The 25,039-nt window shown below is 42.3% G+C and overlaps 1 protein-coding gene across 7 annotated transcripts; it reads right to left on the reverse strand.

The window, feature by feature from the left end:
- Positions 1–548: 548 nt before the first annotated feature.
- setd1ba (SET domain containing 1B, histone lysine methyltransferase a) lies at positions 549–24,220 on the reverse strand. 7 transcript variants are annotated; one of them, XM_083794081.1, is made up of 20 exons: positions 22,071–24,220; positions 21,770–21,882; positions 21,551–21,666; positions 19,091–19,242; positions 18,718–18,813; positions 18,046–18,316; positions 16,694–16,815; positions 14,826–15,941; positions 11,227–11,949; positions 9,697–9,870; positions 9,491–9,578; positions 8,621–8,823; positions 7,912–7,996; positions 7,428–7,820; positions 6,015–7,310; positions 5,586–5,755; positions 4,925–5,050; positions 4,699–4,818; positions 4,327–4,464; positions 549–3,905 (listed from the first exon to the last, which is right to left on the reverse strand). In XM_083794081.1, exons 4-20 carry the CDS (start codon positions 19,226–19,228, stop codon positions 3,732–3,734), a joined length of 5,433 nt encoding a protein of 1,810 aa, XP_083650207.1. In that variant the 5' UTR covers positions 19,229–19,242; positions 21,551–21,666; positions 21,770–21,882; positions 22,071–24,220; the 3' UTR covers positions 549–3,731. The 7 variants fall into 7 exon arrangements, with proteins under 7 accessions (XP_083650207.1, XP_083650206.1, XP_083650205.1 ...); XM_083794080.1 differs by having other exon boundaries at positions 21,551–21,882; XM_083794079.1 differs by having other exon boundaries at positions 21,770–24,220.
- Positions 24,221–25,039: the final 819 nt, after the last annotated feature.

The following is a 25,039-nucleotide window of genomic DNA, read 5'->3' on the forward strand; positions in this document are numbered from 1 at the left end:
CTATTTGGAGCACGCCAAATCGAACTGTGTAGGTCTCTATTTTTTGGAAAACGACATAGGGCAGGCTACTGACATCATCAGTAGCCTGCCCTATCATGTTGGCATCATGGTCAGGATAGTGGTCAGTATCATGTTGGCATCATGCTCAGGATCGTGGTCAGTAACATGTTGGCATAATGGTCATTATCATGTTGCCATCGTAGTCAATATCATGTTGGCATCATGGTCAGGATAGTGGTCAGTATCATGTTGGCTTCATGGTCAGGTTAGTGGTCAGTATCATGTTGGCTTCATGGTCAGGTTAGTGGTCAGTATCATGTTGGCTTCATGGTCAGGTTAGTGGTCAGGATAGTGGTCAGTATCATGGTCAGGATAGTGGTCAGTATCATGTTAGCATTGTGGTCAGTATCATGGTTAGCACGGCTACAAATTCTGGGTCCTCATCATAACAGGAAGATGGCATACTGAAACCAAATCCTTCAAAATGCACTTGAGTAAAAGTACAAAAGTATTGGCATCAAAATATACTAGTACAAGCACCGAAAGCAATTATTTTTGTTTTAATTAACAAATTGGTGGTTTGTCATTGTATGCAAAATTGCCTTTATTTTTCATGTATTTCTTTTCATACATCTGTTGTCAAATAAATAGACATGAGAAGAAGGCAGATGATTCCATCCCCTTCCCATGCCGATTACGCACCGTTTTTTTCTCCACACTGCAAACAATTTTTCATAGAATTTACAACATAAAAAAAAGCTTGACACAAGCTGAAATTACTGCCACCAGCTCAATGCTTACCACCCATTTTACATTGATCTCAATGAGCTGTATTTCTGTAGCAAATCCCAGAAACAAAAATATATATATAGTATTCACAGTTGGAACTATTTACATTTTGGAAATGGACAGAAAATGAAGACGTTTCTACAAGAAACAATCTTTCAAAGGGAGGTGGAGACGTTTTCTTTTGTACACGTGGACCTTTCTTTAAATAAACAACCCTTCAACCCTTGTTTAACTTTGAAGATTCCTTTTACAGATCCCTGAAAATATTTTAAATACTCAGTCTTTTATCTAAAAAGAAAAAAAATGAAAAGAAATAGAAATGCATCATCCAAAGTACTCCTTGTGAAGATGTATATAAAAAAGCATTGCGTCTGTACAACTGATCATGTACAATATAAACATCACAGGTGAGAAAAAGTCTCTATAATCAATCCAACTGAACGAGAAAGCAACGACTAAAGCCTGATTTATACTCAGTTGGGTGACGCTGTCCAACACCAGATATAGCAGATCAGTAAGCTCAACACGTTGCATTGTACTGTAGATTGGCTATTTGGGCAATGGACGGCGTTTTACGACCCAGTATAAATCAGGCTTTACTTGGTCTTAGGAAAACTGATTGGCTAGAAAAGGCATGAAGCAGAAGCACAGGCCTCTAGTGCATCAAACACAAAGAATATTAAACTTCTTAAACAAAATGGTTAGAACAAATTAAAGCGTGACGCTCTTGAGTATGTTAGCTATAACTAGGAGGTCTGAGAGGTTGTAGAAACACTTCACGTCATAGATAGAACACTGGTAGCATTATGGCTAATGCATTCCTCGCACAACCCTTTTGACCCGTCACTCCAAACAAATGATGCATTTAATGCGTCATTTTTGTCGAAACGACAAAAAGGGTTGTGGATGAATTTTAAAACAAAATTAGCCTTAAGGGTCCTACTTATTACAGTGCAGGAGGAAGCACTATGGGGTGAGAGCAAACAAATAAACCATCATCCCTGACACATAACAGAACAATACTTTAAGCCCAATTAATGATTCGTCATACGACAGTGTCGCTCGCAGAATATAGTTTCGGTGAGTGACATGGTCACACGACAAAATATAGCTTTGCTCATAATTCACTGAAGGCAGATTTATACTTCTTTGCACGGAAACAGCAGATCTGCAAGCTCACAGCGCGTCGTGATCAACTGTTTTCGGTATAGATTAGCATAATTAAGTATAAATTAAAATTGAGCATTATTCTGCACTACTGCCATGTGGCTAAAGAGATAGGCAGCACTTGTTTGTGCGTGCATGTTCACACAACCGCAAGTGTCACTTCTCAAAGACATGCCCTCCGTCTATTCAGATTTACTGAATAGTCTTCACATTCATATGGCACATTGACAAATACATTATTATGTATTCTTCTACCATGCTGTTGCCCATCGAACAAAACAATATAGATAGACAAAATGTGCACGGATTGGAAATAGATACAACTGCATCTTCAAATGCACTTCCCACCAGGAACTACAGAGGGCAGTATACTGACATTATTACGCACAAAGATATACTGTTACATTATGTCTCATTCAGGAACATTACAGAAATAAACAAACATTCTCGATCACAGTGGCACACACAAGTATAGTGTCTTTGAAGAAAGGAAATATTCTAAGAGTGGAAACACTGGAATATCATTAATACCATTTTGCAAATCTTTGCAACCAAATCCTTAACTTTGCATAAACTATCAAGCAGCATGATCCACGTTACTGGCTGGTGAAAGCAAGTTAGATTGGACATTATTACAGATTTGATGAATTAACCATTTTGTTGCTTACATCTCCGTTTTATGTATTTCAAGAAAATGGGTAAGAGCAAGAAAGCTCGGTTTCAGGTCAAGTTAGGGCTGTGCCATATTGACAAATTCAAATATCACGATCATTCTTCTTTTCTTTTTTTTACCAAATACTTCAATATTGTATTGTGATCATATATATTTTTTTAAATAGAAGCTCTACAAGCAAGCGATGCAAGCAATACATTTTGACCTTGTAGATTGGCTATTTTAGCTATTGTTTTGAACATTTCCCAAATGATTTAAAATATGAAATTAGTGATTGAAACCAGAAGCAGTTAAATCACTCATTTAATATTTGAAATTCTTTGGGAAATGATAGAACGATATCCAACCCAGACAAGGTGTAGTCTTGTGTGACGATATGGATATAGTATTGATACACTGGACCAGGTCTTCAACACCATACAGTACTGATGCACTGGCCAGCTCTGGACCAGCTTCTCTACACCGTCACCCCAGTTGGCCGCCTGTACTGCTGGATGAAGACAGTATAGTTTGCATTATATGGTGTGAGTGTGCGCGTTGCGGTAATCATGCCATCTCCCACAGAGAGTAAAGCATTTTCCCAGTGGGGACTTGTGCATCGCACGTTTATGAATAAGCAGCTATGCGTGACTGTGTGTGTGTAATGCAAAGTGTGGGTTTAGGGATATGTGGTCTACATAAAGCTTATAAGGAGTACAATTAAGTAAAACTGTACAAACCAAGATGGAGGGAACAATGCTGAAATATGACTCAAGATGAAAGAAGTGCCGCACTAAGTGTTGTGTTGAAAGTTGTAAAAACAAAAAAAAATAAGAAAAGAAAAGAAAGGAGAAGTGAGAAAAATTAAATAAAAAAATACATGCTTTCTCATTTTAAGAGCACCAGAAATCGTAAACAATCTTGAGTAAATATGTGTTCCATACAGGTAGCTGCATTGTATCCAGATGACTTACATGTTTTACCCAGAACCCTGCATCTTCAGTTCTTCCTCGTCTGGGTTTTTGGCATGGAACATCTGGGTCTTCTTGTGAGTACTAGGGATGTTTGGGGACAGTGCTTTCCATTTCTAGAAGATAATACTCGCCTTGACTGGATGCCAACACTAATTCAATGTTCCCCTACAGTTCTCTGCCCCACATAAACAGGGGATCTTCTCGTCCTCAATGGGGAACTTATAGTCATACGTGATCTCCTCATTGACATAAATGGGTTGTTTGGAGTAGATCACAATCTTCTTTTGGGATTCCACCGTGATCACCTTGGCATAGCAGTTGGGCTAAGACAAAAAAAAAAAAATTAGAAGTTTGTAGTGAGTTAGCCCATTAACCCTTATTTTGGGGACATTTTCTTTTTCAAACATAAAAAGAAAATTCCAATGTGTTTAGCAGGGAAAGACACTATCATTGAACCCGGTAAAGTCGTGTTTAGTAGTCAAACGTGTGGATGCTGACATTAACTCTAGTATTAGATCGTAACAAATGCTAGCGGAGTGATAGTAAATGATATTTACTGTAACTACAGTGTGTTACACCATCACACAAGGGGCTCCATAGAATGTGTGTGTGTGTGTGTGTGTGTGTGTGTGTGTGTGTGTGTATGCGTTGTGTGTGGGGACAAGAAAATCTATTCATCAATTGGATTAAGCTCATCATTACAATGATTAAAGCTTTCAAGGAAACAATTTTTGACTGTCTTACATTGCAGCTGTGGTTGATGAAGCGGGCGAAGTTGCCACATTTGGTGGCATCAATGATAGTGTCATGGTCAACACGGAACATGTAGCTGCTCCCGATGCCTTCCTCCTCGTAGCGCTTCTCCCGCATGTCCGCAATCACCTGGACAAAGAATATTGTTGTTAAGTGTGCGTCTTAGTAATATACAGAATATTGGATTGTATATTCCACAGTTTGCCACAAGAGGGAGCCATGGAGCAATAGTGAATCACTGTTTGCCCCTATGGTATCAGTATTCAGTGTTGGTTACTTTACCTTTTGTATGGCATTATTGTGCTCAGTTTGGCTGATCATTTTGATCACTATTGTGTCAAATTATGTCAATCAATTTCTCACCTGTCTGATGTTCTGACCCACATATTCGATCACCATTTCATCAGCAGCAATTGGCTCCATAGCGAACAAACCCCAGTCGTGGATGTGCGATCTGCAGAATCTGATCTTCTTCTTACGGAACTGGGGAGTGGAAGGTGGAAGGAAAACCACAAATATAAGGAAAAGCTCCACACTGAATTTGAAGGGAACGTGGTTGATTTGTGTACTGTGCCTGTTATTTGTTTACCTTCAACTGGTTGAATTTAAGGAGATCACTGTCACAAGCGAAAGAGGACAGTAGGCGCCGTTGTTCTGACCGTCGCTCGGAGCCAGCTCTCGCAGATACATGCACTTGTGCAGGAATACTCATGCCCTGAACAGAAAGAACATGCATTATGATATGTATATGATCAGATACATGCACTTGTGCAGAAATACTCATGCCCTGAACAGAAAGAACCTGAATTGAAGACAGGCTAAAGCAACTATTGTCCCTTTAGCCCATTTAGACCTGAGGCCACGTCTGTGTCACCTTACAGCTTTTAACCACTTTAACCATTATTTTTAAACTGTAGCTGTTGAAAAATAGCACATCTACAAGCACATACGAGCTTGCCGATCTGGTATTTTTTGAAAAATCTTGAAAATGTGTGCAAATCTTTTTTTATTTATCTTATTTCATAAGTTTTTAACTCAAATATTTGCTTCAGGTTGTATTTGTCAATGTTCTGAGAAAAAGACCTGAGAAAAAAATCTACAGTCTAATAAGGGTGTGGAGGGCTACCTATCCTTTAGCTATTGATAGCTAAAGGATGGGTAGGTATGCAATTCTTTAGCTTAAGTGCCGTTCCTGGTGTGTGTGTGTGCCTACATATTGCTTGCACCACACTTTGTAATTCATTGCTCACCTGGGTGTCCATGGGTGGTTCTTCTGACCCTTCTACCCGTGTGCTCTCAAGGTATTTGATTTTGTCCTTCTTGTCAATCTTATAGTATCCCTCACTCCGTGCACAGCCAGTCATATGGTCCCTCATGCCATCGTCTCGCCTCCTTCTCTTTATCAAAGGTATACTGGTTGGTGCAAGGGAGTTAAGGAAAGCCCAGGACAGCAAGCTTTGGACAAAAACATTACAGCTAAATAGTATAGAGGACTACCTCACTTCCTTCTCTTCTCTGAAATTCTATTCCCAATATGGGGATACATTTGTTAGCATTACCAATCACCGCCAACAGAGGGCACTAACGTGCAGTTATGTGGGAAAACAAGTTAAAAGAGTAAGCCATGCAAACAATGTAGTGGTGCACTTTCATGTTGAGGCTAAAGCAGTAAAGGATATGAGGGTGGCTGACCCACAGCGTGTCGTTGAGCCAGTCATTCACAACATTGTCCTGCTGAAGCATTTTGTCATAGGTGATCTGTAGCAGGCGGATGTCCTCTTCGTCGATACCATCATTCCAGATATCGTACAGGATGGTCATCTCCTCAAAGTCTGAGCGTGGGGTACAGATGGGGCCGGGGGGTGTCGTAACGGGGGAAAGGCTGGCCAGTAGCAGCTGCTCCCAACATCGCCGTGCCCTCCTAGGAGGCTTAACTACAACAGGTGCTGCTTCTTCATAGGGCAGAAAGCCATCATCCGGGGGCAGGACGGTCTGAGCCTCGATCGCAGCTTCCCGGAAGTCCAGGTTGGGGTGGCTTGGGATGTCAGGGGATTTGGTATCCATCACGTCTTCGGGCACATCTCTGAGATGGGCATCATGATCGTGGGGTAAGAGGGCGGGGGTATCCGACATACCCTCTGAGAGGGAATCCAAAGACTCAACAGGTGGAGGGACCGCCGGCATCTTTTTGTTCTTGGGCCGGCCAGGCTTTCTCTTGGGTGGGGTGGTGTCAGGTTGCACTGGGATATCTATGGATGGGAGAGCAGTGAGGTCTTCGGTGCTAGATAACTGGACCTGGTTCGGTAGGGTGCTCACGTGGGGCTCCTTGAAGACTGGCCTGTCGTCCAGGCTCTCAGAAGAAGGTTTCCTATGAATGGCCAGGCCTGTAGGGTCAGGGAAGATTGGCGTGAACGTTAGGTCTCTGCCTGGGGTGCGGGGGACACCAGCGCCTAAGACAGGAGATTGGGCAGGATAGGTAAAGGGGCTACCAGGGATATGTGGGGATCCAAGCAAAAGGCTGTTTCCCGTTAGCGGGGCATCGCTGCCCGGTGTAACAGGTACGATATCAGTACTACTCTGGGACTTGCCCAGACCTCGGGCTCGTTCCATCAGGTCTCTACCAGGGGTGCGGGGGATGTCCTCATCTGTGGGCAGCCTAGCCCGCAGGGGGAGGTCAGGCAGGGAGCCGGGTGGCAGTTGAAGGAGGGAGTGGCCCTCTATACCAGGGCGAGGCGGGAGAGGGAGGTGCAGGAAAGGAGCAGGAAGGGATTTGGGGATAGGTGCAGCTATCTCTAAATGGGACTTGGTACCTCGTCCAACAGTGCAGAGAACCTCCTCTGGCTCCATTTTACTCTTTGCATGTTTATGCTGGTCATTCTCAGCCAAGGAGCTGGTTTGAGAGGGTTGTTGGAGGCTTTTAACAACCGACTGAGCCCCAGTCTTCACTACAGAAACAACACTGTCTGGCTCTTCAACTGAAAGACAAGCAAAATATGATTTATAGCACGAGTACTTAAGTAAAGAAAAGCTGCTTGTCACTACATATTTTACAGTTTACACCACAGAATAAAGCATAAGGAAAGGCCTCAAACCTTTAGGAGATGGAGGTCGTGAGTCATCCACACTGCTACGCCCACGATCCACTACTTCTTCACTGGGGCTATGAGCTCTGCTTTTCGGCTTCTGCACGGGTCCCTCGTCCTCTGGGGTAGGTCCTGGTCCTGGCGGTGTGCTGGGTGGCTTGGCCTCTGCCTCCGTCTCCACCTCCTCATCAGAAGATGAAGACGAAGATGAAGACGACGATGAAGATGATCGAACACTTTTGACACCTTTAACCTCGTCCTCCACATCCACTGCCATCTCTTCCCTCTCCTCATCCTCGACCTCCTCGACCTCCTCCTCCGAGCTCGTCTCGTACTCAGAATCGCCACTACTCTCTGCTGACGAGTCCGAGGAGGCTTTGGAAGATGATGAACTCTCAACTTCTGTCAGAATTTAGAAACAAAATGCTAGGTTACAGGGCAGAGGCAATATATACACATCAAATGCCCACTTATTATGAGAGGCAGTCTGTACCCTCATCAGAAGAATCAGACGATTCACTTTCGCTGGATGACTCTCTCTCATGTTCATCTTCATCATCTTCTTCTTCCCCACTCTGCTAAAGAGACAAGCAAACCATTAATTCTAGAGAAAATAGTGTACACTGTCCAAATATGTTACAAATAATGCATTCAATATAATGACAAGGAAATCACTTGAACCCTATATTCAAGTGGTATATGTATGGTATACTTATGATGTATTTATAATAATTTTACTTAGATTCTAAGTCAAATTATTGTTAAGTTGTTTAGAGGAATACATGGCTTTATGTTTTTCTATCAGTTACTCACCTGAAGCATTACATTTATGGAGAATTTGTGTTTGTGTTGCAATCCTTCATGATGAATGAAGAATCTAAAAATACTTTTGTGTTCTGGATGAATGTTTGGGTTGAATTGAAAAAGTATTAAAACTAAAATTGTCCATGAATACAAGGCTTCGTTGATTTGGGGTGAATATTCCTTTAAGAGTGCATTTATTTCTCAACATTTTAGTTGACTTCCTTCTTTTGCAAATTGTGATAACTTTTGTAGAAGGGCACATTTGGACGAGTAGATGAGATCGGCGTCATTTGAGAAGGAATCTGTGGTCGCCAAAAATGTTACCGGCTGATGGACCATAACACACATCTTCTAAATACACAAATAAACAAGCCAGCAAGTAATGGAGGATAGCTCACCTTCTCCAACAACACCCTCTCAGAGGCTGCGGTTGCATGTGGTTCCTCCTCCCTATCAGACAGCGACTCTTCCTTCCCAGACGTTTCCACTTCTTCCTCCCCCTCGCTGTCCAGAGGCCGCGATTGTCGTCGTTTTGCAGCCAGGCCCTCACCATCCATTTTGGATTCATCTGATGGGAGCTCAGTTTGGTCTCGATCCCGCTCTAAATAAAATGAATCGTGAGAATGATATAACCATTACAAATGTTATATGACAGTACCTTCAGGATTATTGACTTGCGCACATGGCACATTTATCATCCTCCAGCCTTAAAGGAGAATTCCATGCTAGAAGGCTTTCTTACCTTTATTTGTAGTTGTTACGTCCCCACCAAAGCAAAGCAAAGCACCAAAGCATGTTATTTTGTGCAAAAGCTCCTTATTGGCTATTTCCCCTACCATAAGCCCTAAATGAATTGCATTGAATGGGAATTGAATGGGGCTATGGGGTGTTAATTCGCTTATTTCCATCGCTCAATGTTTTTTATATATCCTCTCTTCATAATTCGTAAATAATATCCCAAGCGGCACACTTTACTACTTATTTTGATGGTAATAAGCGAATTAGCACAACACCCCATAGCCCTATTCAATTCAATGCAATTCATTGAGGGCTTATGGTAGGGGAAATAGCCAATAAGGAGTTTATGCACACAAAAAAACACCTGGACCTCTTTGGTGGGGGACATAACAACTACAAAGAAAGGTAAGAAAGCCTTCTAGCATGGAATTCTCCTTTAAGACAAAACGTGAGGTTGAATAGGCCCAACACTATGAAACAGGATTTTGCTGCTCTGTTGAGTTCCAGCTGTAGACTCTGTAGAGGGTTACCTTCATCCTCCAACTCGTCATCCACAGGAGTTGAAGGCCGGGCTCGCTTGTTGTCCCCGGCAGCTATAGCCTCAGGCTTCCTTTTCACCTAAAGACAAAATGAGAGTTAGTTACACCAACTTCTAATCAAGGTGACCAAGGTGCGACAGTTGTATTCCGCATTATACAGTATGTTTGCTGATGTATAAATTCATCTCAGGGATTACCTTAAAGGAGGGCAAGCGGATGGCTCCTCGCAGGGAAATGCCCAGGCCCATCCCCTCATATCCCAGTCCCTCTCCCTTGTTCCAGTTTTCCAGCAGACTGGAAGCTATGGTCTCTTTCGGTTTAGGCCTCTCCTCTTCCTTTCCCTCTCCAGCTTTCACTGGAGTAAGGGATGCCTGGATGAACATTAAAGTGTGTCAATTACCTTGACACGAAAGAATGCAAGGCTGTGTAACGCTAAGTCACAAGTGACATAATCAAGAGAAAATAATATTGTTGATATCATTAAGGGGAGACGGAGAGAGAAGCCAACATGATCATTTCTCCCAGTATTGGGGCATAATAACCCTCAATGTCATAGCCAGCCAACTAAAGTAACGAAAACCAACTAGGCGCTAATGTCACACAAACCGTTGAACAGGTCAACGCAGAATCCATTGCGCTCACTGCCAGTAGGCCTCTCCACAAGGTTTATTCAATTTGAGCCACAAAACAGGATTAAAGTTCATAGAGTGTGCACTATTGTTGTTACTGTGATAATTCCTGTAATCATCAAACCAACTTACTAACTTAATATCATGTGAAGGCAAGTGTTACCTTGATAAAAATAAAAGAAAAATCACACCCGTGTGAAGTGAGGCGCTCTTATCATCGCACATCATCATACATCATCTCATTCCGGCCAATCAGAATTTGCGTCCTCACCTTCATCTTTAATGTTTGTGTTTACACAAACACTCAAAATTGTCCATTCATTGTCAAGTTTGTGTTAGCACAGAATTTGGGTCACACACATACTGGACCTCAAAGAAATCACACTTGTGTGAAGTGAGGGGCACTCTTAGTCTTATCATCATACATCACATTCCATGCTCAGCCAATCAAATCATTTCCATGGCGCGCGCACACACACACACACACACACACACACACACACACACACACACACACACACACACACACACACACACACACACACACACACACACACACACACACACACACACACACACACACACACACACACACACACACACACACACACACACACACACACACACACACACACACACACACACACACACACACACACACACACACACACACACACACACACACACCTAGCGCCCCTAAAAAAAGAATCATTAAAAAACAGATTTGTTAAGTCTTTTTAGTCATGTCATTGTTACCTCTACCAAGTTTCAAGGAGGCTGTTTCCACCCCATCTGTTTGTTTGTCTGTGGCCAGCATATCGCAAAATATTAATAGCCAGATTACCATGGAATTTGCTTTGTAGTGACACCATGACCTTTCCCCTAGCGACACCATCAGGCCAAACTTTTACAATGGGCCACAAAAAGGCACCACTGCTTTCTTACAGTAATGATTATACCGTGTATAATAACTTCTTTTGATTCTTTTCCAGCTTTTTAACTCAATGTTATAGTAACACAGAATCCCCAAAGCTCATGTATAACCAGGAACAATGAGGAACCCTGTGATGAAACTGCACAGATAAATGCACAACTCACCTTGGCCGAGCGTTCCTTCTTGTCCCACCAGTCATCAAAAGCTCTGAAAGCCACCACCTCCACCATTTTGCGGTTGAGGTCCCTCTTCATGATGGCCTTGAGCTCCTTGACAATGACCATCAGTACTCCATCTACTGTGGCCTTGTGGGGGTCTTCCTTTTTATCCTCGTATCCAGGAGGAGGAACAGCAGGGTTGAATTTTGGTATGCTGGGATGTGGCCACTGTTGTGCTGGGTCCCCTGCAGAATTGGATTGTATATCACCCATGGAAAGGGGTTGGAAGGGTCCCCCGAAAGCGCCCGCCGCACCCGCAGCGCCCATGAAGTGTGGGTACGGATAGGGACCCCTGGTCTGAGCAATGCGACTCAGCATCTGGGTCTGCATCTGGAAGGACATGTGAACGCTGCCCCACTGTGGAAGATAGTTCATCAGCTCCATCTGCACCATGGTGGGCATCATGCTGGGAGCATAGGGGCCCATGTGAGTCAGCATATGGTGGGGAACCCCATGTGGACCACCCAGGTGGTGTGAGGGCATGTGAGGGTGTGGAATAGCATACCCAGTCTGATGGGAAAGATGGGGGAATCCTTGGGGATGCATAGGAATGGTCTGATGGGGGGACACTGCAGAGTTCACCACGATGCTCTTGTCTCCACCGGCGATTGGTGTTCCAGGCATCTCATCGTCAGAGATTTCCATGTCTTCCCCGGATGATTGATGGCCCTATGTAGGAGATGACACATTTAGCTTGATTTTGTATGATATTATGCGCTACAACATTTTTCTAATCTAGTACTTCATTCTAACAATATAAAAATAAATACATCTTCATCCACGCCATCATTATAAACCACATATAAACCCACAAACTGCCTTCAATTCTAACCTTCACATTACAGCCTGCTCAATTACAGCCTGCTCAATTAACATTTTAGAGAATTTAACCACATGAATCGTAGTGTCTCTAGTATTCTGGGCATTTAATAATAGACGAACATTTGGCCAAAACTTTTTTTTATATATAAAATGACTCTGGCAGAAATGGCAGATCTACAAGCTTGAATCACAACACATTATGAGCTTGTAGATTGGCTATTTTCAGCAAAAGGATTCAGTGTAGAAGGAAAACAAAAAGAAAAGAGGGTCCAAGTATAGAACCCTGAGGCACCCCGGTCAACAAAGTATATAGGGTGTAAGTATATTCAATAACAAATGCCCATGTTTTTTACATCATTTAACATCACAGCTGTTTACATGTATGTAAAGAAAAATAGATAATCACACCCGTGTGAAGTGAGGGGCGCTCTTATCATCATACATCATCTCATTCTGGCCAATCAGAATTTTCTTCCTCACCTTCGTCTTCATGTTTGTGTACTATAAACTATACTAGAACTATATTCCCATAGTAATCATTGCAATAGTCTTTGTTCAATAACAGATGTCTTGTCTTCCCTATCTCAGTTCTGATTGGATGAAATTGCTGACCCACCAAAAAATATATTTTGTCGTTAAAGCTGGAGAGATGGGGAGACCCCTGTTACAGAACACTTTATTTACCATCAAGAGTAGTCAATTCTTTTTGACCACTTTCTTCTCCCAATTTTAGTCGTTATGCCAATTAATCCCCCCCCCCCCCCCCCACACACATTTCTGTGTCGTCACTGCTGTTGTATCGTACTGGCTCACCTGCCAGTGAGGACTCTGAGCCCCCACCCTGAGGATGTGCGGCCTTTCATCCCACCCAACACTCCCTGCTGACCCGTATAGGAGTATGGTGCAATGATCAATATCACCCTCCCCCACTCAAATTCCCTCCCCCAAATATGTTTGCATAGACGCCGGATGCACCATGGTGGATTCGAACCCACAACTTCCATGGTGGTGGGCAGGGACTTTACCACTGCGCCACCGAGTGGCCTGAGCTTTAACCTTTCAACAAAACAAAACCTCTGAAAATATAATTTACAGCATCTTTAAATATATGAGCATTTAACTACTAAATAATACTTGCATAATACATGCAATTCATATAGCGCTTTTCAAAGCAGATATTACATTGCATCTAGAAACACACAAAATACATCTTTTTAAAACATGCTCAAAATAATTAATTATCTTCCACTGTATTAATTATAGAATAATTTCTGAAACAACTTGTAATGAAATTAAACCACACACAGTCAACTAAGCATTGGGAGTGGCATCTTTACCCAAATGACCAGTTTGCAATGTTTGCTTTGTGATAAAAAATGAAATGTGAGACACGAGGCACTGTGGCCAATCCTGACTGTCGGGCTGAGCAAAACCAGGAAGTGTATTGCTGAAAGGGGCCCACACTCAGCCAGCCACCGTTTCCCTCCAGTTGAGAGAGTTAGAAAGAGGAAATGAATGTGTTCTATTCCCCAACAGCAGAACGGCTCTGATTACTCCTTTTGGAGGACAGCACAAGGTGTAGAAATACAATGAGGTTATAGGCCAGTTACTACTGTACTATAAACGAACGTGCAATACTATTTTCTTTTAATGAAGGTTCATGCATTTATTCAGGCCTTGGCTATGAACAATAATGTAATCTAAGACTCGGCATTCATTAAATAAATATATTGGGTATATTGTTTTACATAAACTAACAAGACCTTTTCCCATTTTATACACATGCCATAGCCTGTTTTCCTATGAATATTATGATATTTCTGACTACTTTTTCAGACCTTCTCAACCAAGAACAAAGTGTAAAAGAGGATGATAAAAGTACAACCAACTAAGGGGAAGGTTGCGACACAATTTCAAGATATATTTTTTCTTCGCATTACAGTTTGTTCCCCCAAATAAACAAAACACTCTCTGTTAAGTTAGGGAAAGAATCCTTAAATCCTTTGCACTCAGTTCAGCAACTGTTTGACATGCATTGAAACCAAAATGTTCTCTACAAGGCTTAAAGAAAAGGGAAAGCTTCCTACTTCTATCTCCCAATAAAGCCAAATCATGCTTCTTGCACCTTCTGGGTAGTGGTTATGGGATATAGGTGAGAACATCATAGTCTGCTCATTATTTACAAATGTCACATATATCACTTGTGTGCAATGACCCTATTCGTAATGGACGGAACTATTTCAGGTATTAGGTAAACTACTAACTAGGGACAAAAACATGCATTGTGTTACTAATCACCACCTACAAGGCCCTCTCAACAACCAGGCACCCCGCTACCTCTCAGAACTCCTCCGACGCCACGCCTCCTCCCTCTCTCAGTCTCAGGTCTGGTAATGCCAAACTCCTGGACATCCCCGGGTCAACTCATTAACCAGGGGTGACAGGGCCTTCTCGGTGGCAGCCCGCTCCCTCTAGGATCTCACTCCCAGCTCACGTCAAAGATGCCCCCACACACGCCACGTTTAACACCACACTCAAAACCCACCTTTTCAGACTTGCATTGCATGCCTACCCAATCCCCCCTTTTATACTATAACTTAAAACCATTTAACTAGTTTTTCCTAATAATGTTTATATTTTGTTGCCGTTTTGTAAAGCAACTTTGAGTAGACAGAAAAGCACTACATAAATTGTTATCAATTCTAATTAGTGTTATGTCTTACCGTGTCCATTTCAGGTGGCGTATGGTTTCCTAAACAGCCATCTTTGAGGTCATTGGTGTTCGTCTTCTCATGGACAGGAGGGCTGACCCTCTTGACCAAGGAGGCTGTTCCAGGGATTGGCTCATCATCATCCGAGTCTGGCAGTGGGGTTGGACTAATGTCCTCCAGGCCTGTACTAGAGGGACGAGAGTTATGCTGACCACCATGAGACCCCCCTGTGTAAGGTGGGATCGGGGACAGCTGAGAGGATGAGGAGGATATGGGACTTCCCTCCATTCGCACTTCAGTGTCTGAGTCGCGCTCAGCCAGGAAGGGCAGCAGCTTTGTCCTTTTTTCTTTGAGGAGCATCTCAATGCGGGAGTCCAGGCTATTTCGCTCTGAATCCATCGTGGGGGTGCCAGGCGAAGGACAGTGCTCCGGCGTTTGAGGAGGGGGGGGTGTGGTTGGCTGGTGGACAGGCTCTGGAGGTGGTTCGGGGATTGGTGGGGTTTCTGGCCTCTCCTTGACCGACATAAAGTCAGTGGCAGCTGCCAGAGGTGGTTGGGGGGGTCTGAGGTACTCCGTTTCCCGCTGGACGGGATGAGGGAAGGGGGGCTCTGAAGGAGGGAATGCAGGTGGCATGGGAGACGGAAAGGGAGAGAAGGCTGACTTAAAGTTGGCTGCAGCAGCAGGGGGAGGTGGTGTGTAAGCAAATGAGGAGGTGGATGGTGGTGGTTCAGATGGAGCAAGTTGCTGTTTGAAGCCAACTTGCTCAGTGGCTGTACTTCGATAGTTTGTATTCCGGTACTGTTGCCTCTCCGGTCTGCGGTTGTAAGCATCCTGGAACTTGCTGTCGTGTCTGCGGGACGACTTGTAGGCCGCCGAACCTTCGGCTCGGTTGGCCTGGTACGCAGGAGTGGTCTGCCTGCTGGAATAATTGGAATCTTGAGAGAAGGGTGTACCCGTCTGGCGTGGGGTACTATGGGGTGTTCCTTGGGACTGAGGCGTAGATTCCTGCCTTAGGCTGGAGTAAGCCGTGTCCAAGGACACAGGGGTGCTGGCGCTGTTGGGGGTCACTGTTCCTCCCACAGCTGACGCACTGCTCTCAGACAGCCTACGGATACTAGGCTCACAGGCCTGAGTGGACATGAAATAACACTGTTAGGGGACGTGCTGCGTTGAAGGAAATGCATATTTAACACACAAGAAAGCATCTAGCATGCCAGCACAGCAATGAAATATATCTCTCGTTTTAACCCCTATATTAGAATGCATACAAAATTAATAATGCAACTGGCAATAATAAATGAATAAATGTTGTAGGAGAATAAGTATCCTTGTAACTCTGCGCTGATTGGACTACATGCCACAATGCTCCAGCCTGCAGTACATGTGCTGCTCCCCTTCCCAGTCAAGGGGCTGACTACATTCCTTCATACCACCTGCTGTACTGATTAAGTGGATTAGAGATGCTTAAATTGGCAATTTCTCCATTCATTGATTCCAAGAACATCATTCAATAACTATAACTACAGCATCGTCTGAATCCATTCACTATTCAGACCAACAGAAAGTGTGAGTTTTAAGTAACGAACCCTAGCATCTCTATTCTGGGCATCATAATAGCCAAATATTCTTTGAACATTCTGCGGAAATAGCAGATCTACAAGGCAAGCTGTCAGAACCTCGTTGTAAGCTTGCAGATGGGCTATTTTTGACCAAGAGGTTTGGTCTAGAGGGAATAAGGAGGGGACCAGGTACTGGTACAGACCCCTGAGGGACCTGGTTAACAAAGATTACATTAGGGTTAGTACCCTGCCTGAACTAACAAAACTCTCTGTCAGTTCTTTCATGTTTTGTCTTTTTTGTTCCGTTAGTGAAACGCTTACCAGTAGGGCTTCTGCTAGGCTACGAGGGGAAACCTCTCTAGACTCCTCCCCACCAAGAGGAAGTGTCCATGGGGTGAAACTGCCATTCATAAGGCGCTGGAAGTACCTTAGGCGCTTCTCACCTTAATGGGAAACAAAAAGGTGCAGTGGGTTTAGGGACAAAATGACCAAATAGAATCTTTGACACAGTAAGGCGAGATTCATAGTCTTATTTTAGAGCCGAATAAAAGTCGGCTCATTTGAGGTTCGGGGAGGGGGGGGGGGAAGGGGGGGGGGGGGGTACCGTGCTAAAGTCGGCTCTTCGGTGCTACTGAAAATTTCTGACGAGCCGGAACCATTTCTGCACTACAGCAGTAAAATAGGAGTATGAATCAGCCCTTAGACTAATTCAAGTAGTAAATATTTTATCAAAAGTAAACAACAAGTTTCCTCACATGTCAAAACATTTGCCCATTTAATGTTTTTTATCAACTACTAATGTGATAAATAAAAATATTGGGCAATTTCAACTACAATCTGTGACTGATATTTAAATGCAATGTTACACATTCAACATTAACAATATTACTTAAGCAAACTAAAGCAGTTTTGTGCATAGCCTTTTTTATCTCATAGCATTTATCTCTGAATGAGAGAAATGCTGCTAATTTCATCCACTGCATTTATTCTTGAATAAATTGCATCAAATACACCACCATCGTTTATGAACTGCACTTGTGTAAAATTGACAGAAAGTGAAACTGTCTCTTTAAGAACATTTAAAGAAACAATCATAGTGTCTGTCACAAGCACAGATTAGTTCTCTGGTCAGGCTAAAAGGACATGTCCACACCTCAGTGATTTAATAGAATGCTATAAGTATAATTAGGAATATTAATAATTCACACACACACACAAACACACACACACACACACACACACACACACACACACGATCATGCAAGGCAAGCCAGATGTTTTTGTCTCACTCACTAAATTCATTGATTGACAGCATGACATTAAATGCTGCCATTCTCTCAATAAATAAATAATAGCTAGCCCAAAAATAAAGCCCAACATAAAGTTAGGTTGTATATTTCGATATAAATCTGAAATGTCATGCACAGCACCTTCGGCTCTAGGCTCGTGGCAGAAGTCTAGGCAGCTCAACTCAATGAAATGCAATGATCCAACGTTACCAAGCAACGGACGTAAATGTGTAGCCTATACACGACACGTGACCACAGCACTACGAATAATTTCAATAACATAATGTATAAATCTGAATATTTTACCCCAGGCCAAAAATACTATTAATAATTGTGCAAAAAATATGAATAAGTCATCATTTAGGCAACTGAAAAGTTGTTTACCTTTAGGGTCAAGCTCCACGTGGATAATGTTCCCCATGACAGACGTGTTGTGAAGCGTCCGGACAGCATCCTTAGCGGCTTTGACGTTCTCAAAAACAACTTTGGCTATTCCCAGGTGCTTTTTGTTCTTCGGATTGTACAAGATCTCCACTTCTTCTATTTCTCCGAATTTTTTGCACATGTCGTTCAAAAACCCTTCTCTGATGTTGTCGTTCAGCCTCGCAAATGTCACCTCCTTGGGAGGCACTTGGCCGATGTAGCAGTCATCGATCTAAAAAAGAAAAGGGGGATACTAGTTAAAAGTATAGTGATGGTTCAACTTTAAAAGAAATGTAACGGTGCATCATTGTGCAGCAACGTTGTCCGAATGTACGCCTGTCCTGTATACAGTTCCAAACTTCCAACCTTAGGGCGCCGTTAAAGCATTCGAAATAAACAAGTTCTAAGTAAAATAAGGTTATGCACTGGATGAGTAGTTTATAATCTACGCTGCAATAATTTCATGTCATAGGTCATAAACAATCAAACTAAATGTGCACACCGGAGGGGGTGTGTCTGACTACCTCGCATTTGACAGCCCCCCGCACCAAAACTTCAGGAGGAAAAAAAACAAAAAAACATGGTAGTTTCTTTCAAGCCCAAAGTCAAAGTGCTTTGCCAGATTTGCTATACCTTAAACTTCGGAACAGGCAGATCCGTCTCCTTGTATTTTGTCCAGAGACGACCGATTCTCGGGTCTCGGACATCCACGGGCGGAATCCCAGGATTCTGTAGGGGGAGACAATGTTTAGTTCCATGGAAGCGGGCGACAATAACTTGTTGCAAAGTTGAAGGGCGCTACTGACAGAATATCAACTAAACTGGGTCCCCCAGTAACCGACAGATTTGTCACGATTGTGCATTGCAAGATGCAGCACCAGAAGCACAGTCGCCAAAGCAATAACAATCTGGGCAACATTATTGTAACCCATCATGGAGGTCGGTTTACTCCGTTACGATTGTAGCATTTCGCCGCATCAAAGGCGGATGTAAACGATCCACTCACGGGCATGCTGAAAGTCTGTCCATCGTAGCGATACAGTTTGTGCGACCCCGTCCTCAATGCCGGGTCAATAATCAACTTGTAACTTCTCCAGTGGTGATTTCGCTTCTCCCCCGAAGTGCCAACGGGATGGCTGTCCATGCCGTTCGACAAACCTGGAACGAGAGAGCCAACGTTAGAAAGCTACCATGAGGGAAACACAGAGCCACTAATTACCTAATAATAAGGTAGCAAACATTACAGCTGATTACACTTTGCTTACAGGGTCCCATAGGCTGGCATACTAACACTGAAATGGGGGCTAGCGTATCCCAGTTACCGAAACAGACATTAGGCTACAGAAAGAAAAAGAACAAGCTTACTTGAAGTCTGCTTTCTGCCATGGTCCTCGTTCAACCTGTTTCGTTCCCCTGGCTTGGACATGATTTGTCCGATCGAATGCGTTTTTATTTTTGAAAAAACAAAATCGTTTTCCTTTCGCTCATTACATTACATGATTTAGCTTAAAGAATACTGCCTCCTTTTTTTAGCGAGAGCCAACACATATTGTGTGCCTCTAGTCTGGAGCTTCTGTCTCTCCCACAATACACCGCTGAGCTTGCCCTCCTCCTGTGACATTCGCACTTTCGTTACAAAGTTCTTTCCGAATCTTCATGCCATTTAAAATTGTTGTCGGGTTGAATAAAATGACAACGTTGTTAAATTATTGTATTAGTTATATTCACGCAACCACGTCATGTTAATGTATATTAATAAATAACTGTTTGGCCCGGACATGGAATTGGTGTTTGTGTTGAATCTACTGATTGCATTTACCCAAATGGCAAACAAGACGGACAGAAGGGGCAATCATTTCTAAACCTGTTCTAACGCTAATAAAACGATATGTGCCTTAGGCCTGTGTGTTTTGGGGGATCCGAAAACATTATAGTCTCGTTTCTGTCTTACTACTATATGACTCTGCTGCTGCCGAGATGGTGATATTATGGACGTACTGAATGTGAAACGTCTGGGGAAGCTAACACAGGAATACCATTTGGAATCATTTCAAACATCAGTTGATTTCCATAAAAATGTATCCCTAGGCTATCGAACACCTCGTTACGTTAAGTCGTTTCTTTTTTGGCAAGCCAATATTGGCTCCAAGATGATAGGCTACAAACTAATCCGGCCTGCCTATTATTACCTTATTATAACATTTATTTTTCATTTATTTTATTGTTTTACCAATACTGTATAAATATTATCGTGCGGGGGGTTATCAATAAGCCTTTGTGGATAGTATGGCAAACAACACAACACTGCTTGATATTTTGCAGTGCTCGGGCAATTGGCTGGTTAACAGCTCAGCTCCGGCGGCCAATCAGAACGAGGCACCATTTCAGCATTCTGCTATTAGAGGCACGGCTCAGGAATCCTTCAACAGAGAGCAGAGAGAGGGGGCTGAACGCTCTCGGCAGCCATTTTCCTAAAACAGGACTCAATGGCCTATATGGGTTTCCTTTGTTCCAAAAGGGATCTTATACTTGCTTTCCTCATCTCTCATGGACTATGATAAAACTATGATTCCTCCTTTAAAGGATTGAGAAGAAGGAAGATAAAATACTGGATAACCCCTTTGACATTTTGAACCTTTTTTCCTCTGCCTGGAATCCATCTTTGTCTTAACTGGGTCATGGCACACCCATAGAATTTATGTTTCTAAAGTAAAGTAAAAAAAAAACCAAATGTGAATAAACAGCTTATAGATTTGGAGGTGAATTGAGAGAAACAGTGAAACTCAATGTGTAATGGCATATTGTTGGCATTGCACTGTATGGCCTTATAGGATATGATTAGCAATGAGTAAGTTCAAATCTTTTATAATTTAACAATGTTGAGTTGTGTATATATGGGGCATGCAGTTACTGTTATTAAAAGTGTTTATCAGATTGATCACATGGAACAATGGTAGGCCTATCTATATCAACCAGCTCTCTTCAAAATGTTCACTGGCATGCTGGTATAAGATTATCCATTCCACATTGTGTAGCTATAGTATACCATTGCTCCTCAAATGACAGACTGCAGGCCAGGACAACTATGCCCTTTTTCTAAATAGTTTCATGGTGTTGTCTGAAAACTTGCTGTAGATTCACCATAAGCCCTTTGAATTGACTTAAAACTTAAAAATGTCATGTTAACACCCTGAATACAGTTAAAATTAGGCTACTCTGTCTGAAGTTGTACATGAGTGTTGATTGAGACTGCTTAAATAATTATCAGGTGTTAATTGGCTCTTTGTCAGTAAAGAACCTAACATTTGAGTAATGTTGCCTGACCTTCCCTTCAGGGTACATTTCACTTTCTTGAGAAATTCTAGGCAGACAGGCAGTCTTTCCAGTGTCTGCAGCTGCTTAAAACTGATCTAGTAAGTAACTCTTAGAGGAAACAGAGGGAGCCAAAATTGATGAAAATATTTACCTTAGCATTTTGTTGAACTGTATTTAACAGGCCTAAATGCAGGGGAGGAAGGAATGTTTTCAGTTCCATCTTCGGATCTTCTATTAATGGCACTAAGAAAGGATGGGATACATCTCCTGAAAAGAAGGAAATCCATTAGCTTGACAGCTATAGTTCTTTGGAAGTTTTTTTTTAATCAATGGTAGGCATTGCCTCTTAACCAACGAAATTGCAGCACACCTTCAAGCATCATCTGTGTGGGCAATATGCTGCACACAATCTCTTTTCTTGGAGACAGGATTGCAGCAGTCCAGTTTTCCTCGTCCATTTCAAGAATGTGAGCCTACACAACACTACATTGGAAGGGTTGTTTTGAAAGGTAATTCATTCTTGAGTGTTTCTGTAAGTATTATGTAAGTATGTTCTCAGAGAAGGTAATCGTGGTCATCTCATTTAAGTGTTACACACAGCCAACAATGACTGTAAACTAATAGTATGAGTACAAACATTTTATTCATGTGTATTGTAATAAGAGACTTACAGTTATTCAAAACATGCAGTCCAACAAAGAATCTAAAAGGAGCTCTAAAATCTTATGGGCAGAAATATCTTGTGTAATTCACTGCCTTCCTTTGTAAAAAAAAAAAAGAAGAGAAAAAGACCTTTTGGTTTCAAGCCTGCATTTGTTTTAAAGACTTCTCTGCTGTTCTCAGATTCAAAATGGCTTCTTCACAGACAAAGGAGAGAGAACTGTGTGCTGTAAATGTTGCTGCGCCATAACTGGGTGAGGCTGCTCGAACATTCGAAGGGGAGGTCGTTCTCAGTAGTTCTCAGTTTTACTTATCAGTAGTAGTAGCCTATAAAAGCACAAACAACGAAGACCATAATTTGTTTTAAACCTGAATGAGTGTAGGATTTTTAAAGCCTAATAGAATTACAATCCACAACGTGTGTGTGCCAGAAAACGCAGCATTGCACAAGCGCCATTCAAGTCCCCGACCGTCGCCTGGTTACAAAACGGCAGCTCAGACCTCACATCTAGTCCAGACTGGTCTTTGGCAGCAACAGTAACCTGATAATACTGGACGGTTGCCATGGGTGCTGCTCAGTATATTCCGTCGTGCAACGGTGCCGAGTGCCGATCCACAAGCTCACAAAGCGTCGCGCTCGCGGCGCACTGTGAGCTTGCAGATCGGCTATTTTCGGCGAGATATAGTTAGATAGCAGCCCATAAATCAGACGACCAGAGTGAGCCAGTGAGGCGAGCATGAACAAGCACGCACCTCCCCCACTCACACACAGACACACACAGCCATATAAGGTCAACGGAGAACGTTTCGCAAGAAGCGATGCCGTTATTTCTCTCAAGATTCTGGAGGGGGACCCGTGGTGCTTCCGAGAAATCTTTAGAGTTTCCATATTCCCTTCCCTGCAAAGAAGAGCGTGGTTCGCGTTTTCAAACCAGCCTATTTCAGAGGACGCATCAAATAGGCTGTAGCAGAAGATCATGTAATCCAGATTCCAGTCAGTGGTGGGTAAAGGGCAAAGCAGAAGACAGGGAAATTAAGCAGGGTGAGAGAGTGAGTTGTGATTATTGACGCACGTAAAGGTCTGTGCCCCCCTAGTAGGACACTATCCATTGATTCCATTCATTATCAGGTATTCCATTTTGTTTGTCTTGTATGGAGGATCATGTTACATAACCACCGTGCCTTAGAATCTTATTATTGTGTTTTGTTTGACATTTCTAAATGGAGTATTAGGTTCTTTTGTGTTCAGTTTAAACGCTAAAATGCCACAATTGGCAAGTTCGAGAACCGAATCATGTGGCAGAGAGAGCTGCCTTTACAGAACAAACTGGTTGTTCCTCCCAGTCAGAGCGCCAGAGGCCTGTTTTTCTTGTTCCCCGACGTCCCGTGCACTGCAGTGCACACATTCCTTTCCACCCTGTTAGGTCACGAGCCTAGAGGACATTCTCTTCTCTAGCAAAGGGCCATGGGCTGGGGCACTATATGGAAATCAGGAAACTTTAAATAGTGCAAATATACATGGGCTATAATAAATAAATAAATACATTGTCTATATTATAACATTCCTTGCATTTAAAGTAGACGCCAAAGTAAAGTATATTATTTTCCATTTTTATAGCTGTCCTTTTGTGTGTTAGTGCGCCACAAAGATCTCTCTCCAGTCTCCACACGGAGACTTGATTGCTGGACTCTGTGTTTCTCTGCATGGGCGAGGGCGAGGGAACAGGGAAATTATTCTCCAAAAGGATCTACACGGATATCATTTGGATAGGCTTGGCTGCATGGTAGGATATACATTAAAATGCCATATATAGGCTAATGGTCCATTGAGAACAGACTATTATGATTGAGCTCATTCATTAGGCCTTTCTGTCATTAATCATTCAAACTTAAAACCAGCCTTTGGGGGAATCTTCAAGATATGAAGTAAACAGTTACAAATAGACATCTTGTGTTTTGATCATCTGTTTTTTTTTTCATAGATTACTGGGCAGAGTGGGAGAATATGGAAATTGGAATTAATTGGAATTACATTCTATCCGTTTTTCGTTTCCTTTGTGTTTAAAACTTAACTTTACATTATTTATGCTGCTCATTAATGGGTTTTACTTGTCCTCTAATCCTTGTATATGCTTCTGAAATTATTGTGAATAAAACATGATAATATACAAGATTATATTGTTTTTGATTTGTTTTTAACCTTGACTTTTTATGATGGGTATTAGCAAAAGTGCCATTTGAAAATGAAATTGCCATCTGTAACAATTTAGATAAATAAAAATGGCATCTTATAAGCCATACCTCACCGTGATTGTGTAGCAAATATAAACTTGAGATATGTATATTCTTTCCACAGTGACATCAACAATTGAAGTCTGTCCATTTATAAATATACAGTGCATGTGAAGCAAAAAATATTCACGTATTCTATTATATTTCAAGTTACTTATTTGGGGTCTTAAAGATAATTTAACGATCAGTTAGGTGTGTTGGCATAGAGGCTATATACAGTCTAATGTCATCAGTATATTTGTGTGATTATCAGGGTTTTTTTGCATTTGAAAACTACACACATTTGTTTAAAATTGTCACTTAAAAATCCTCAGTAAACTAACACTGAGTGTGAAAGTGGACCCTTCCATGTGGGCCAATTTTGGCACTCAGAATAACAGGAGATTTTACAGTGCGATATAGCATGTTCATTTCTTTCTGGGTTTGATTTACATTCATTACATGTAGGTGGCTATAGTTTGATGGATTAAACTAAATTTCAGAACAATACATTTGTGTATATATTTATATCAGATCATGTCCCCGCATAACATCATCCCTCCCTGATTTATTACTGTATGCTCTCTTCTGCCCCCTCATGCAATCCCACCAACATTATCATCTCCCTATTCCTACCAGGCATGTCACAATGATCATGAATGATACACTGTAGGCCTACTTTGGCGATTTCGTTACACGAAAGAAGCAC

The sequence above is a fragment of the Protomyctophum parallelum genome (assembly GCF_964188405.1).
Source record: "Protomyctophum parallelum genome assembly, chromosome: 21".
Taxonomy (NCBI): domain Eukaryota; kingdom Metazoa; phylum Chordata; class Actinopteri; order Myctophiformes; family Myctophidae; genus Protomyctophum; species Protomyctophum parallelum.